Consider the following 18,145-nt stretch of genomic DNA (forward strand, 5'->3'; position numbering starts at 1 on the left):
CAAGGGACTCGTTGTATAAACAAAGCGGGGTGTGATTACAGCTGGCTAGAGGAGGAGTGAAGCCATTATTACGTGTTAATGGACTCTGCTCTTGTAACCTCTCGTTCGCTGAGATTTCAGACACGGGAGAACTTTATAAAGTAATAAGTTCAAAACATGGTCAAGATGAGGGACTTACTGCATCTTGGAGAGGAAGACTTCAACATTTGAAACATGTGAGGGAGTCAAAAAAGTTTTTACATAATAATGAACAGATTATAGATGTCAACAATTTTAGTACAAGAATACAGTAAAAAGTCACTGTCAGAGGTAAATTAACATTTTGTTCGGCCTGAGACATAGAAGGCTAAATCATTATGGCCCATTGTGTAATGGAGCTAGACACCCCCGTCCTATAGTCTCATGAACCTCCAGGAACAAGTCGTGTCCACGAGCTTACAGATCCAAATTTGGGCACACTGGGATACCGTTGACCTTTTCGGGAGAGCCCCTCATACTCCGGCAGCATTCCTCATTCATTTAAAGAGCACATCTGTAGTTCCACAACCCTTGTAAAACCCTGGGAATTGCCATTAGACAATTTCTCAACACATCTTGTGTGATATACCTCAATGGTTTTAGAATTAAAATTACATTATTAAGGATGATTTGTTGTAGTTTGATCATCACATTACCTACAAATATTGAGCGCTGATGTAAGACACAACTCTATAGATATTTTGATTTTCAAAAAGACCTTGTTTTTCTGAGCAAATACATTCGTGGCTACCCTGTAACCCATATTTCAGACAACATAGACATGAAAGTCTAGTTCAGTCCTATAAAAATATAATCAGCACAAAGCAATTACTGGGTGATCAGATTAAGATTAGCTCTGATCATATTTAACTACCAAAAATGGTTGGAATCTGTTTGATTTAATGGGTCTACTGTCAACACTGGAAGCACTCGAGTATTTCCTGTCTGTATAGCATGTTAGCATTTACGATTATGTAACAAACAAGCTTAAAAAAATAGACTTGTTTAAGTTTCTCCGAAACAATTCCTCTTGTCGAGGCTTCAATATAAGAGGGTAGCTACAGACGAGCAGAATGGAGGTATTTGGATGTTTTTTTAGTGTCTTTTTGGGACAAAGATGAAGACAAAGTTGCTACATCAAAAATGAACATGGCTATAACTCAAAAAGAACAGATTAGTTTTACAATAATCCCAACTCTTAGTGAATGTGAGGTTGAGCAGAAAATGAAGTTTGAATTCTGGCTGAACTATCACTTTAACAATGGCCAGAACCGGTAATATCCCACGTAGTTTAGATTTAATTATCATATTAGAAATTATATTGTACTAATTTAAATATGGAGTATAGTCCCGTGTTGCGTGGGTTTACTCCGGTTTCCTCCCACAGTCCAAAAACATACAGAGGTTGATTTAGAACTTTGGGAAATTGTCCGTAGGTATGAGAGCGTGTGTGAATGGTTGTCTGTCTTTGTGTGCCCTGCGACAGACTGGCGTCCTGTCCAGGGTGTCCCCTGCCTCTCGCCCTATCATACTGGGATAGGCTCCAGTCTCCCCCCGACCCCGGGATAAACGGTAGACAATGAATGAATGAATGAGTTTCACACATATTTAATTTCGTATTTGGGGGCTCCTGACATCACCTAATCCTGTTTTGACTTTGATTTGATTTGCAATGATGTATAAACAGGTGTTTCAAAAATCTTTGTCCCTCAAGGTTACAGATGGAATTAAAATGTGTATTTACTTCACAGGAAGTATGAATCTAATGTGTTATTGTCTTTATTTTGGAGGTTTGTTTGTTCTTCTACATGTATACGAGTCAAATTAATTTTTCTTCCACATCCGTTTTTACTCTTAGATAACTTCTGTTTCTTATCTTAGCTTAAATACTGATGTCGTTATTAACATCAGCATTGATTTACTTTTATTTCCATCCAACCATCCGCACATAAACTGACCTGGAGGTCTGGATGTGGCCCTTGAACGCATAGAAAGATGTGCTTTATGGTGATATTGAGATGTTCCTCAGATGGAAGATTCAAGGTCCTTCCATCCTCAGGGTCTAACACTGGAGTGTGAGTTGCTGTGATGCTCGGAGGGAGGCGGTAAAGGGGGGAGAAAGAGAGAGGTTGGGGGAGTGAGTCTCTGCTCACTGTGTCTTTAAAGTCGTGCTGAGGGGAGCTCCTCTATAGAAAGGAGGGGGCGAGTGTGCGCCAGTCGGACTGTCGCAGCGCTTGACATTAAGATCGTCTTCATGCTTCTTGTGGGAAATAACGCGCAACAAAAAAACAACAAAAAAAACAACACAGCAGCTCCTGGAACGCGTTCTTGCTCAGAGAATCCTCCTTCTCAGTCGGGGATTTATGGATGGAAAGAACACGATCGGAATTAACTTATCATCCGGTGCGCGTAAATTCTGGATATAATGGGGAATACGACACCTAAACCTCTAATAGGTGAGATCTATTTCTGCTTTGGCAAAAACACTGTGTATTTATATCCCTGCTCGTGAGAGACAAAGAAGAAAAAGCAAAGATAATATTGAAGGCTGAAATTTGAAATATTCATCGTGTCTGTTCAAACTATTTAAAAAAAAAAACCCTTCAGTGATCAGTCTCGCATGTGACGATTAGAGAAGTTTTCTTAGTTAAAAAAATAAAAAAGATGTTTTAATTTTTATAAACTTTTCTCTCACCCTATTTTTTTTTATTTGAAATCTTAAACCCTCAGATCACGTGTTCTGATCTGCCTCCTTTGATCCACTTGGCATTGACACGCATGACACTTGATGACCGCATCTCCATATCACTTTGATTTTAAAAGTCTGTCTCCTCTCACATCTCCAACACCCTCTCAAGATGATGTGGTCAGCCAGCTGACGTCCAGCACAGTTATACCCCCAGGAGATGCCTGTGTGGTTTTGATTTACTGGAGAATGCATGCTGGACCAAACACAATACAACTCGCAGAGGATAGTAGTTCTCTGGGTGTGATGTTGTTCACAGAAAACCACAGACTTTGCAGTTAAATCGATTAGACGCGGAGTTTACAAATCAAACTCTCCTTAAAATTTACTTGAAAAACAAGCTATCTTTAGCCACTTGATCCATATTTATGATTTGTTCTCTGATGAAAAACAAATCAGTTTTTTATAGAAACAAACATGATTTAATAGTATAAACCAAATGATTGACACACTTTGTTAAGTTTAAAAAGATGTACAAAAGCACTTCTAGATTGTATACCTTCTCCAAATTGACAATTTACTCTATTATTGTCTTTAAAAAACAAACATTATTGGCTACAATTATTTTATTTTAATAATATTTTTTTAAGCATTTAAAATTTTTTTTTTTTATATATTTGTTAATTGTAAGAAAATGAAATCCAACAGTTTTTTGTCACTAAAATAGTAACAATGATGACATGACACTCATAAATGCAATCAAATTCAAGGTCTCGGGGGCCAAATCGTTTTACGTGGTTGGCTACAGGTCAAAGTAGATTCATGTTGATATTGTGACCTATAACGACATCAGTGTTCAAGATAAGATAAGGAACGGAAATTAACTAAGAGTCAAACGGATGTTAGAGGAAAGGAATTTGATGCAAACATTTGGTAAAGGACAAGTACATGTAGATAGATCAATCCTTCAAAATAAAAAAGACAATATCACATCAGATTTTTCCTGTTCAGTAAATACACATTTTATAAGGCCTGTGAACTTGACTGCAAAACAATTTCAGCCCCCATGTGGCGATTGATTTTTCCACCTCTCTAATATGTTTTGTAATCCCTTATTTTGAGCAACCAACGCTATTTATGTCGGACATTAAGTTGAGAAGCTCTTGAAACTCTCAACTCACCTCCACCCTGCAAAGAAACACCAACACCGTTCGTGTCGTCATCGATTTCTCGTCTCTTTTCTGGCATTTCCTTTGGAAGAAAGCAACAAGGAGGCGTGTCCCATCTGTCGCTTTCCCGCTCGAGTGTTCGTGTGGAAACAAGTCATACCTTTGAAAAACAAATCTTTTATGACTTTGACATTTGTGAGTGACTCTGAATCTGTGCTTTTATGAAGTAAACTGATTAAAAAGTCACGGTCTGGTTTCCCTCTTAGGTACCAATGATATTATGTGGCTGACAAGCAGGTTTTTACAACAAACAAACCTGGAGAAGGTACAATTAATCTTTGTCTTTAACAAGAACTCTCCTTGAGGGACCCTAATATGTCCCTGTGATGGAGACGATTAGTTTATCCCGTTATTTTGATGGGAATGTTTGTGTGATAGCTGCATATCCCGAGGCCAGATGTTCTCAGACGGGAGGGCCGACAAAAGCATGATTCAAAAATATTGTAAAGAGGAAAAAGAAGTCACAAGACTTCTGCTTCCTCCACACTGTTGAAGCCAGGACAGAGACACTCCACAGAGCGATGTGTTGCACAAATAGTGTTGAGTTTTGTTTAGACTGTGTGGACAGATCTTAACTCAAACCACAAAACATAATTCTCAACTCAAATAGAATGTGTGTTGTATTCTTAACAGTGAGGCTTTTACAGTAAACAGTATAGATAACGTTGATTCAAAGCAGAAGGGACATGATGGTCATTTTCGCTTCTCCAAAACTGTGATAATCCAGGTGTGATACATTTAATAATAAGCTTGACTGAAGTTGATCGGAACGTCACTGGCTTGTCAGCTTTCCTGGACTGCAGCTGTCAATCACACCTGCTTGAAGGGAGGCTGCTTGTCATGGGTTGTCGCGGATGGCAGTATTCTCCACGGTTCTGAACTCAAAATGTAGCCACAGGGATGGAGGGGGGTGGAGAGGGGGGAGGAAACGAACATCATCTGACGTGTAACAGATGTTCCTATTGCTTAGTTATAGTTTAGAATACAATCAGTGTTAATGTCTAATTTGGGAAATGTGCTATGGAACATCTGACTATTGTCTACACACGAGTTCACAGAGAAATCTAATCACACTGCAGGCCCTGCAGGAGTCGTTCGCATTTTTGGATTTTGGCCAGTGCAATCTATAAAGTGTTGATCTCGGTGTTGAATGGCCATTAGGTGAACAATGGTGAATGTGTCCTTTGGTGGCTAACTTGATTCGCAATCCTTAACAACAAATCATTGTTCCAAGTCAGAAGCAAACTCAGGGAAGTCAACGATTTGATTTAAGATATTTGATTTTCCCCCTGGTGTGGCGACAACTGTGAAGATATCAAAAAGTCTATTAAGGGTTTGTTTATGCTTGAGGCCAAGGCTATATTTCAACTCATAAATATTGTGACACTAGTCTGTCAATGTTTCTCTAATTTCTTTTTTATTGCCATTATGGGATACATTTAAGGCACTACACAACATCCCTAGAACTGTAAAGTAGACCACGAAGTAGTTTATAAACAGATTAATGAAGAAATAAAATACTTCTTGCCTCCACTACAACCATTACCAAGTCAGGTTTTCTTGTGGTACTGTCCCTTTTTTACTGTCCTCCCATGTAATCTATTTACCACATTGGAGAATTCCACCAAACTAGCAGTTTCTCCTGGCAACCTCTGAATACCTTTTGGCAATTTCTTTTGCGAACTGGCTTATTGCTCTGTCTCGTCGACCAACATTGGGGTCCATTTTTAGTAGGCGGTGAGCAACAACATTTGGTCCTGAACAAATGGCGACACATCAAACCAGTTTCGTGAAAATTAAAAAAAAAATAAAATTGTAAGGAAAGGGAATGTTGTGATAATCTGGTCAGTGTTCTTTTGAATCCTCTAGAAAACCTGTTAAGCTTCTTCACAGAAACAAATTGAGGGATACAAATGAAGCTCGTGCAATATACCAAATTAAATACATTGTTAAACCAATAGAGTCAAACACTATGACCCTTAAGTGACCAAAATACCTTCTTATTTTGCTAAGGTAAAATATAAAACAGGATTTTCAATCGATACCATTTGACATTCTAATTATGTAATATGTTTTTTTCTTCTACTTCCATTATGGAGTTAAACATAAAGAAACGTCCATGTTGAAAAGGAGACAACAGACTTCACATAACTGGCCTCCGACCCATTAAACAACTGCCACGGGCCGCTCAGAAGACAGAGTTATAGGGTGCTGATGTGTTCGCCTCTATTTTCCAACAGCTGTCACTTGTGTTGCTATTTTGACCTTGCCTAAGTCAGGACAAAGGGTTCTGTCTGTTTAGAATCCTAATCCTAAAGGAACTCCTCTGGTAAATATATATTCACCAAAATGTTTTCACATCTTTAGATGCTAGTCTGCAGCCTCGCCCGGTGGCAAGCAGGCAGTACTACATCCTCCCAAACAACGGCGCAGGCGTTGAAAGGAGGACCTCTGCCCCTCCGGTGAGCGTCAATGTGGATTCACCTCGATTTCACCCGCACACCAAAGGTAAAAACATCAGGCTTGATGGGCAGCTTCGTCGGGCGACGCGCAAGAACAGCTTTTGCAATGGCATCACCTTCAGCCACAGACCGGTGCATCTCTATGAGAAGGTTAGTTGTTTCTTCTTGTTTTTCTCCCGAAAAAAATCCTGCATTGGCAATTAATGGTTGTCATTTAGGTCCGATTGCGGCTTTCTGGTGTGCACACGGGCTGGAGTGGAGCGCTTCGCTTTGGGTTTACCAGTCTGGATCCAAGTGATCTGATGGCAGCTGACATCCCCAAGTACGCTTGTCCGGACCTCGTAACAAGACCTGGCTACTGGGCCAAGGCTCTGCCCGAGAGACTTGCCTTGAAGGACAATGTGCTGTCATTCTGGGCCGATCGTCACGGGAGAGTTTTCTACAGCATCAACGACGGGGAGCCCATCCTCTTCCACTGTGGGCTCAGCATCGGCTGCCCACTGTGGGCAATCATCGACATCTACGGCATCACTCAGGAGGTCACGCTGCTCGGTGAGACATCAATTGCTTCTTGTTGTCTTTTAGAAACAAGAGAAACATTCAACATTGTATTCTTTTATGAGGCCAAAACCTTAAAAGTTGATTTAAGAGAATTTGCCTGGAAGCAGCACGGCTTCAACAAATGGGGCAGGGAGTGTTGTTTTCAGTGATCTGATTTTACACCATGCAGAGCAGAACAACACAGTAAGACAAACAGGATATCCATTAAGGAACGTGACCTCATTCTAGAGCACACTTACAAGCACACGTACATCTATGTACGTCTATTTGTTTCTCATAGGCTTTGTAATGTTCTTCCTCTTGTGTTCCTTTTTATTTCTATCACTGTCTGCTCTGCCCATCCCGCGCTTACTCATCGGTTGTGTTTATCTTAAGGCTGACAGGAGCTCTGGCCATGTTTGGTAAAGACCGCAGATCCCATAAGCTTTAGTGAGGGGCCAGAGCGAGCGCTCCACAGAAACAGTAATAGAAGTGCTTGTCATCATTTGGGGGATAAGCTCTGGATATTTTTAAGTACATCCCACCATTCTTCGTGAGTTTCACAAAATTAAAGACTTGATAAATGCCTTGATTCTTAAAATTTCCAAATGGCCGACATGTTTATTCATGTGCATTAGTGTTTCTCTAACCTTTGACAGACTGTTCGACCTCATGTGACTCCAATTTTTTAGGTTCAAGAAGTGCTTGTAACGATCATTAGTTACATGAAAATGAGCTTAGACATGCTCAAACACCAGAAAACAAGCATACAAAAAAACAAACACTGGAGGCACATGTTCTTTAGCACTAAGACCTTGGGGTAGTACATGCACGTGTATGCACGAAAGATTTGCAAGTAAGATCCAAACTAGTCTTTTCCATTGTTTCTGATGTGAATTCATTTCAAATGTAAAAGGGCCATTAATTAAACAGATTAACAGTGCTGCTATGAAGTATGATGAATACACGTGACTCCAGAAAAACTTCCTCAAAGGCTCGACAAAAGCATTTGGAACAGCTGGCCAAGAGATAAGTGAGAGACACTTAAACCGATTAAGATTCTAATATTTTCCTTCCACAGTAGGCCCAGTGTCAAAACAAAGTGTTGACTTTGGATAAGGGTTGAATGATTTCGTCGAATTAAATGTATCACCACGCTGATACCAGACTCAGTGATTAAGGACACATTTATAATTAACAAGTCTTCTTTGTTAGATGGTTAAAAAATGTTTTGATCATGAGCCAGCCTCGGTCTTTTAGTAAAAGGGGTCAAGAATCTGTAAAATCTTTCTGCCTGATAAAAACGTTCCTTTTTTTTTTTATTCTTGTGTTGCCTTTGGGCTGTTCTTAGCCCAGCGTGGCAGTTTTGAATGTCTCTGTTATACTTCCAAATTAAGGAAGCTCTGTCTGATCTCTCCCAAAACGAGCATTGAAAAGATCCTCTTTTGTTCTTATCGTCTTCAACAGAAAGCACGTTCGCCGAGAGTGTGGGGTCAAGCTGTCTGAGTGCCGCCCGTCTGAGCGCCTACCTGCCGCAGAGCAGCCACGACTCGGCCAACTACAGCAACAACCAGCTGGAGAACAATCAGGTGGCAGCTGCCAAGATGGCCAACATCAAGCTCAATAACTATCCTCAACTCATTCCCTGTTGCACGCCCACCTCTTCCTCTGCCACACAGTCCCCATCTGCCTCATCCACAGGGTTTAACGTCCCACGATTTCGTAACATTCCATCTCAACTTGACAATGACTTGCACTTTCACCCAATCAGAGGCACTGACGTAATCCTGTCAGCTGACCGCTCAGCCGCCTGCATCCACTGCCTAGACAGCAGTCGGACTTTGGTTTTCTGTGATCGTCCACTCCGCGTGGGAGAAACTTTGTACGTGGAAGTTGGCCATCTGGGCTTCCCATACTTCGGGGCGCTCCTGTTTGGCCTCACTTCATGCGATCCAGCCAGTCTGCAAGCTGAAGACTTGCCGGCGGACCCTGAGGTTCTACTGGACCGAAAAGAGTACTGGGTGGTGCACCGCGGTTTCCCGATGCCGTTCTCCGGTGACGTGATGAGCTTCAGCCTGCTTCCCAGTGGAGAGGTGCACCATGGGGTGAACGGTGTGGGACGAGGCAGACTGCTTTGTGTGGATGCTTCTCAGGTCCTCTGGACGTTCTTCACGCTACATGGGGCTGTAAACCGACTCCGGATAATTGGTAGGTCAATGAATTAGAGTTGTATATATTATGTAAAGAGGGGTCGGGACATATATTTTTCGAAGGGATTGAATAAGATGTGCCTGGGGTTAGCAATCTACAGGATTGTCCGGGATTCAACTTTTCATTTTGATTTCATTCAATATGAATGAAGCAAAACCCAGTATTTGGTGGATTCGACTGAAAACGCTTTAAACTTTGGCCATACTATTTCACATTGTAGCTCTAGCTCTCTTTGCGCAGCCTTAAATCTTCTTTAAAAGTAAGACTTACCATAAAGATTTGTAAGTAAACAGCTGCTTGTGTCATGAGACCAAGTTAAATAATGACGTTTTTCTTCATTTCAAGTAATGTGCATTTACAGCTGGTGAGCCACAAATTAAACATGTGAGATGCTGAGGGCCACATGACATACTGGTTAAGGGCCACAAATTCCCCCCGGGGTTCCATGCCTTATTATTAAACAGCAGCATTTTCTTAGGGATCCACAAGACATTTTTTGAATCATTAATACCTTCAACTGAAACTGACAAATGTGGCTGTCAATTTGAGGTTGAAGGCTGCAAATACCTAGAAATTAAACTATTATAAGAGCCTTTATCACAAGTTGTATGACAGTACAACAAATTGCTAAATGTTTAATTCATCCCTGCCTGAGCTCCACTCAGTCTGATGCCATTACAAAGGAGATCATGACTATGATCCAGCACTCGCTCCTTGAAACGTTGAGATGGATGAAAGTACATATCTGCCTGACTTTCCTCTAATCATCTGCTTTTTGTGGCGCAGGAACACAGCAGTCAAGTCCTCCACCTACATCGCCCAGCACTTCACAGAGCAGCAGTCCGGATGACAGTGACTCAGATTTGGCCTTCAGCGTCAACAGATCCTCCTCTGCGTCTGAATCCTCTCTGGGTAAGAAACTGGAATCAAACAACAATTTAAATTCCTTTGCACAGCAATGTCATATCATGGGTTAGAAACAATGTTGAAGGCTGACATTTGACCAGCCGCAAATTTTTCTCAATAGTAGTGTGTATCGTATACATGTTATGATACATGGGCAACGGTACAATACATTGAAATACTGTAGGAAAAAGGATACATTTGCTCGAGTACTTGACTCTGGCGTCGCAGAATTTACAGAACGCATGACTTCTGATGAAGTTGTAACTGCTTTCATTTGTTTGGTTGAAACCAAAACAATTTCCTAAACATAAGCTTTAAAAGCTGCTGGAGTCAACTGTATCCTCTCATCCTCAGTCATCGCCAGGATCTCACAGGATTTCATTGTTGCGTGGTAGGCAATGACTGCTGTCATCTAGCGACCGGAATTGCAAAACAAAACCAAACAAACGTCACTATTATTTACAGGTTAATTGTCAAATAAAAACATTGATTTTCTTTCACAATTTATAAAGATATGATACATTAAAGAAAAATGATGAAAAAATGCAATTCAATCTGAAAGCAAATAGAAATAAAAACTAAACAATGCAGAATATTAACCAGTTTTGTGGGGAAAGATAAATCCCAATATTTAAGTGTATGTATATTTTTTATACCCCTTGATATTAAAAACTTCAAAAATGACTTGAGAATGAACGACCTCATGTTAGGTCGTCTTATCTCGCAGATTAAGTAAAAAACAACGTTAGAAAGTAAACTTTTTCTCTGCTTTTCTGTCTCTTAGTTAAAATATTTACTCTTTTGTTTTTCTGTTCATCCAGTGACGGCCCCCAGCTCTCCTCTCAGTCCACCCGTCTCGCCCACTCTGTCTGCCTCAGAAGCATTCCCTTCCAGTAAAAATGGGGAATGCACCATCTGCTTCGACCAGGAGGTGGACACGGTCATCTACACCTGCGGTCACATGTGTCTGTGCAACGACTGCGGACTGAAGCTGAAGCGGCGCATCAACGCCTGCTGCCCCATATGCCGGCGACCAATCAAAGATGTGATCAAAACATATCGGCCATGATTTTTCTGCTTATTTACTTCGGAATCTGACTTCGCGGTTCTTCCCTTATCTCAGTCAGATCTCAATCCTGACCTCAGATCAGCCATACTGGGACATACAGGTGCCTGCAATATGCTCTCTGGTTTCATCTCTGGCCATAACAGACCTTCATAACCAACTGTGACGACGCGCATCTGAAACAGTATAAGCTTCTATATTTTTGGTAAATCAGTACAAAAGCGGATTGTTGTCGTAATGTATCTGTGTTCTTAACATGTCTCATATGACACGTGAGGAAACTGCTGCTAGTTAGTTGTTTTTTTTTCGTTTTGTTTGTTTGTTGCAGATCTATTTGTGCTTTAACAGAGAATATGAACCGTCTGTGAGATCTTGTGCCTTATTGTGTCACTTCAAGTTATTATTCTAACAATTCTAGCCATATTTTTAAGTACAAGAACAAAGACGAAGAGGCACAGAGATGTTTATGTATATGACAAATACGTGTCGGGTGTATAGATGTGGGTGTTGGAGATGATGAATTTGTAGATGGTGTGAATGGACATTTTGGTTTTGCACAATAAGGAGACGAATAAAGGTTGGACAATGTGATACTTCAGAGTGGTTTTTTTTATTCATTATTTAGGCACTAAGGCAGCACTTACCTGCGCCAAGGGCTGCGTTCCTTTTTTTAAAAAAAATTATTAAAACACAATCTAATTAACTATATGACCTAACTTCCATGATCCAAGAATAGTAGTGGCTCATGGCGAAAAAAGAAAAGAAAAAGCTGGACCCGGTAGCGCCCAGTGTTGAAGTGTAGCTTAGCTGCATTTCTGAGTTGCTAACCAGCCATTTAACTCACTTAAATCAACGCTAGATTGCATTTTACATTACAATATTTCATAATGTATACAGTAGCACTGTAGTTATTCGTATAAGGGGGGAGCATCACTTTAAATTATAGAGTGTGCAAGGGACCCGGCAGAGTTAGATCGCAGACGGTGGTTTCGTTCATTTCCGTCGTGGAGCACGTCTGGTAACTTCCAGGAAGATAAAACAGGTTCGTAATTAAACTGTTGAGAGGAAGTCAGAAACAAATAATGCTAGTGGAAACTGGTAGTGCTCCTTTAACAACCTGAAATTGACATCAAATGAAATATAGTTAAAAAAAACATTTGTCACCAAAGTCACAGGATTTTTGTCCACTGGTATAGAAAGTTACGATTTCTATTTTTCTGTTTCCCTTTCATCAGATGCAAAGACATTCAGTACATGTCAGTACACGACCTAGAATATCTATGCTGTCTCGACCTGACTCGATTTTCCCACGTTTTTATGTCAACCCTATTTGACAAAAAATCCCAGAATATGTTAGCCAAAGAGTTCCTCAAAGAGCTGAAACCTCATTGGTTAAACTGCACATTCTTGCACCACCCCCCGGCCCTTTGAGGACCGGTTTGGACACCCCTTATGTTAGTGTAAAAAACACAAATTAATGTATAAGGCCGAGAACGTAACGTCACTTCACGTCTCAAAGCCTGGATTTTATGAAAATCGTTGAGTTTATGCCATCTAGAAATCAAAGGTAACATTAAGGAAAGCCAACATGTCAGCTTAGAGACAAAAGGCGTGTAGGCCATAGCTATGAACATGGAAGAAAAAAAAAAACATCCTAATGTTTGGAGTATATTTAAACAAATTCTCTGTGATTTCTTCCTCTTCATCTTTCCAAAAAAATGATGCCTTGAGACTACAAGATACATTTGAAACCGAATCTGATTTCATTATGGACTATAATGCAACACACATGTGCAAGTCCATCGTTGATTTCCCTGATCGTGTACTGACAGTTCTTTGTCCGATCCAGTTTTCCACAAATTACAGATTTTTCGGATCTTGTCCTGACAGTCGAGCTGGACGGAGAGAAAGTAGATTACACAGGAACTGGGATGTCGTTGGTATACGTAGAGTGGAAAATAGGTCTACTGTGCCTCCTAGCATGACGTCCTAGCGCACGACATGGTGCCCAAAACATCCTCCAGCAGGAGGTATAGCGAAGGCTCAGAGATAATCCGGGAATATCGTTGAAGTGCGACACAGTCTGGATTGGGAACAAGGATAAATTGCTCAGACTCATCGTCAGACCATGACATGCGTTCCTTTCTGGTAGTTGTTCGAGGTGTGACAAGTTCCTGGATGTATACGGGCCTGATCCTCTGGCCAGCGATAAGATCCTGGACCGGAACATGTGTCCATAAAGTCTCTCAGTCGGTCCAACATGCAGAGTTATGATCATTTCAACACAAACAAATAAACCGATACAAAATCAGGCTGTGATACTACTTGCCCAGAGTAGTGCAGTTAGCAAAAATAAGTATATTCAAGTGTACTATGAGTATACTTCATTTATCCTAGAATTAAAGTAGTATACTTGAAGTAGTTTACTTTTGACATACTTTAATTGTAAATAGAACGCTGATGTGTACTTATACACAAATATACTTTATGCAATGTACTTCAAGTACATTATACTGCATTTGTCTATTGGGAACTGTATTATTGTGGCGATCCAAAATATGCAAAGGATTATGGGAGAATGTTTAGTGTTATTGTTAGATACAAACGACAAACTGCAACTCAGCACAAACACTATTGCGATAGAAATATTTTGTTTATGTTAAAACTCAGTTTAACATTTGAAAGTTTATTGACAACTACTTTAATAACAGAAAACATGTGTTGGAAGTATACAGCTAGTGAATGGCATGTAGAAAATTGTGTACTTTTGTAAATAATAGTATAGAGATGAGTATACTTGAATATTTACGTAAAATTGTAAAATGTTCAAATTTAGTTTAAAGAAGTATCAAATTATTATACTTTTAGTACATTACAAGTACGTATACCCTGGTATACTTACTATACTATTACTACAATACTATACTTTAATATACTTTGTCAAATTAACTTCAAGTATACTCCTTTTTTCCAAGGGTAACACATTTTGGAATTGTTTTTGTTCTAGTGTAAGAAAATAGGTCATTTTAGTTCAAAACCCTCGTTTTGCAAAAAAATGCAATACGTTTAAAAGAAAATACCTTTAATAACAAATAATTTGGTTACTTGACTTCGGCGTCAAAATAATGTCAGCTGATCGAGCCACATGATTCTTCTGCCACCTGCTGGTTAAAGGTGGAAGTTTCTGCAACAGCAGGTCAGAGCATTGGAAACATGTCATCCTCTTACATGTCCCTCATTGTTTGTCTCCATCTTTTTCTTTTACTTGGTTTCTTTATTTACCACAAATACATCCTCTACACTTTTCCAAAACATCCAGGCTCTATAAATTAATGTTGAAAATTTTGGATGTTGATTTTTTTCACAAGGAAAAATGAAACCGAAATGTACTTTTAAAAAAAAGCCAATGTAAAGGGTTCAAAGTCAGTTTAAGATTTCAGTTGAAGCTACAAAACTATAAATTATATTTTCATTGTCTCACTATTTTAACTACCTTCCACAGTTGAAGAATGGTCAGAATCAGTTGTTCTGCATTAGCATGCAGTTCAAGTCCAGGTCAGCTCGTGATCATTTTTGTTTGAAATTCTACTCAAGTGTGTCAAGGCACTGACGCACACTTTTGATTCACTGCGACAACCAGTGTCACCTGACACTTTGCTAAAGAGCGTTACAGTTCCTCCATTTTTCATAGAACAAACCTTTATATTTTTGACTCGTGACTTGAGAAAAAAAAGGAACAGAGTTGATGTTATCGCCCGGTCGGATGAAGGAGTGCTACACACTGGAATCGACTCGTGTGACTTGCTCACTTAGTGTGACCTCAAAATGTGCCGTAAGCCCTTTTTTCCCCTGACAAAAATAAAATGGGAAATCAGATCGATAAGCTCAGATAGTGACAATCTGCCCGTGGAGCCACTTTGTGGCCGTGTCTGAAGAAGAAGAAGGTGGATGAAAGAGACTATGTCTGCAGATAATACAGCTACTTTTCAGTCTCGTATGAGGCGGCCTGCAGCGAACGTTAGATTTCAATCAGATTCAATTAAATACACTCTTAAGATGCATCCAACAGAAAACAATGCGTCCCTTTTTCCAGTATCAGGAATCTCAACATCATCTGATGTTAACAAGGCTACCTTGGCTTATTTATTACAATCTAATCTTATACTTCATATCGTTTAGCACTTCATGTGATCGTACACTTTTAATCACATGCAATTTTTGTTTTGCTTATATCCGACATATAAAACCACAATCAAACATTTTAGACTCAATTTTCAACTTTACAAGATTTAACTATAATAAAACAATTTTCAATTAAACTCAAACCATTTTCAACTGTAATTAAACCATTTTCAACTGTAATCAAACCATTTTCAACTTTATTTACACAATTTTCAAATGGAACTAAACAGTTTTACACTGTAATTAAACAATTTCGAACTGTGATCAAACCATTTTCAAATTAATTTACACAATTTTCAAATTTATTTACACAATTTTCAACTATATTTAAACACTTCTCAAATGAGCTATTTGCTCCTTGTTGAATTGCTGGGATCTGTTTTTCCTTAATCAACTGTAGTCTTACTTCAACTGTAAAGTGTCTTTGTTACGATAAGACACTTTAAATGAAATTGAATTGAATTGAAATGGAACTAAACAATTTTCAACTGTAATTAAACAATTTTCAACTGTGATCAAACCATTTTCAACTATATTTACAATATTTTCAGCTGTAATTAAACTATTTTCAACTGTAATCAAACAATTTTTAACTGTATTTACACAATTTTCAACTGTAATTAAACAATTTTCAACTGTGATCAAACCATTTTCAACTATATTTACACAATTTTCAACTATATTTACACAATTTTCAACTGTAATTAAACAATTTTTAACTGTAATAAATCAATTTAATCATCATCTTCATCTTCAACATTTTAACGATACTCAAACAATTTCCCACAGTAATCACAACACTTTCAGCTGATAAAACAAGATGATTTTTAGAACACTTATGCAACAATGTGTGAAAAAAGGGACTGTGAAAATTGTCCACAACTTTTCTGTAAAAAAAAAAGTTTAGTCTGATGTTCTGGAGAGGAATATTGTCCTGCCTGTGGAACAGTTCATGACCAGAAAAGCTGTCTTTCTGTGTGAGGTCAAGACTTCTACACTCTCTGGTGATGTCGCTTTAATAGTTTAATTGAGGAGGTTTGTTCGCCATTAAAAATACTATACTAGTATTTACTACTGAGTATTTTCACATTTTCAAAACCAGGATTTTTTGACAATACATTTGCAGTTTGATCGAATAAAAAAAATCTGTATTTCTTATGTTATTTCTAATGCATTTCAATTTAAAGCCTCAGGATATAAACCTATAGAGAAAATATCCGTCCATCTCATCAACCTTCTTATCAGTTGCCCTGGGATGATGGCAGCTGATGAGAATCCCTTTCATCATTCCTGCCAGGTCTTCCTAACCCTGGAGTGGAGATACAATCTCTTCCACAGGCTGGGAAAAACTAAAAGGGGCTGTTGAGATACCAGAACCACTTCAGCTGACTCCTATCTGACCCGGAGTTCATTACTATTGGAGAGGAGAGGGAAGAAAAATCCTATCAGAAAATAGAGAGATTTACAGTTTCGTTACGTTTGAGCAAACTCAGGACTAGTTCACATTCTCAAATGGGCATCACGCGCTTTGAACCATGAAAAAGAACACACCCATTATTGCCATCTCATTCTTTTAGCATCACTTGTACTCTCTGTATAATTGCTAGCATCCATAATCTCATTTAAGTATTATTAATTAAAGTACCTCTCTGCGGTGACGGGTTACTTCATTGAACAGGCAACAGCTTAAAAACCATATATAAAAAAAATCCAGGTATTAAATGTGAATTACATAATTTGTTGAATAAGATTTTCAAATTCTACTTCTAAATTCTAAATCCTACTTATCCGAAGAGAATACTACCGTCAGTAAAAATTCTGACAGAGGTTTCTAAAATACTTAGCAAGTATTCTTTTTGTACTATTTCGACTACAGCTTGTAGTGAACAAGAAATAGTAATAATAAGTATAAATATGAAGTATCAAATATCAATAGAAATGGTCTGGAAAACGCTATATAAATAAAAATGACTTACTTACATTCAATTATGAGAATTGATCTTGTTAAGTTGGTACCAAAAAACTGTATCATTCAGGAACCGGTATCTAAGAGAAGGTATTAGTACCGATAAGGATAATTTACGATAGATAAACATCTCTAAACTTGTTTTTTATTTAATATGACGAAGTGCCAATTAAATTAAATTAAACTATTTCACTTTACTTCCCACACAAAGGGCAACTCATGTAAAAACCCAACTTTTCTGCCTCACTCATATGTTTGAAATGTTGAAGTCTTCCTCTCCAAGATACAGTAAGTCTCTCATCTTTACCATGTTTTGAACTTATTACTTTATAAAGTATCTCGGCGAACAAGAGGTTACGAGAGCAGATTTCATTATGATGTAATGATGGCTTCACTCCTCCTCCAGCCAGTTGTAATCACGCCCGCTTTGTTTATACAACAAGTCCCTTGGAGGTGGTGTCTTTGGGGATTGATGACACGCTGTGACAAAAGTTGATGTTTGACCAATCACAGGAGAGTGGGTGTGGTTATGCTAAACAAGATTGAATCTCTACAAAAACGGAGTGTTTTCAGTGGGCGGGGCTTAAGCACATTTTCTAATGTAAATATTTCAATGAAAAGAGAGTTTTGTACAAACAGACACATGCTGATGATACAATAGAGTTCAACATTTATTTAAGACAAAATTAAATCAACACATTGGGCAACAAACATGTGTATTTAGGTACATTTAAAACATGAAATACTTGTCTGACTTTGTCTGCCAAAGAGGCAAGAGACATTTTTTTATAGGGTGTTTGAAAACAAGAATTATATTGTAAAAGAAGAAATAGAAAAAGGAAAGTTTTCCTCCATTTTTTTTTGTTGCAAGAATTCCAG

The 18,145-nt window shown here is 38.7% G+C and overlaps 1 protein-coding gene across 1 annotated transcript; it reads left to right on the forward strand.

Moving 5' to 3' along the window:
- The first annotated feature begins 2,244 nt into the window (after positions 1-2,244).
- Positions 2,245-11,716, forward strand: neurl1b (neuralized E3 ubiquitin protein ligase 1B). The gene is made up of 6 exons (XM_087799449.1): positions 2,245-2,474; positions 6,301-6,545; positions 6,614-6,947; positions 8,403-9,143; positions 9,933-10,058; positions 10,874-11,716. Exons 1-6 carry the CDS (start codon positions 2,444-2,446, stop codon positions 11,119-11,121), a joined length of 1,725 nt encoding a protein of 574 aa, XP_087655575.1. The 5' UTR covers positions 2,245-2,443; the 3' UTR covers positions 11,122-11,716.
- Positions 11,717-18,145: the final 6,429 nt, after the last annotated feature.

Source organism: Callionymus lyra, chromosome 9, assembly GCF_982586985.1.
Source record: "Callionymus lyra chromosome 9, fCalLyr1.hap1.1, whole genome shotgun sequence".
NCBI lineage: Eukaryota > Metazoa > Chordata > Actinopteri > Syngnathiformes > Callionymidae > Callionymus > Callionymus lyra.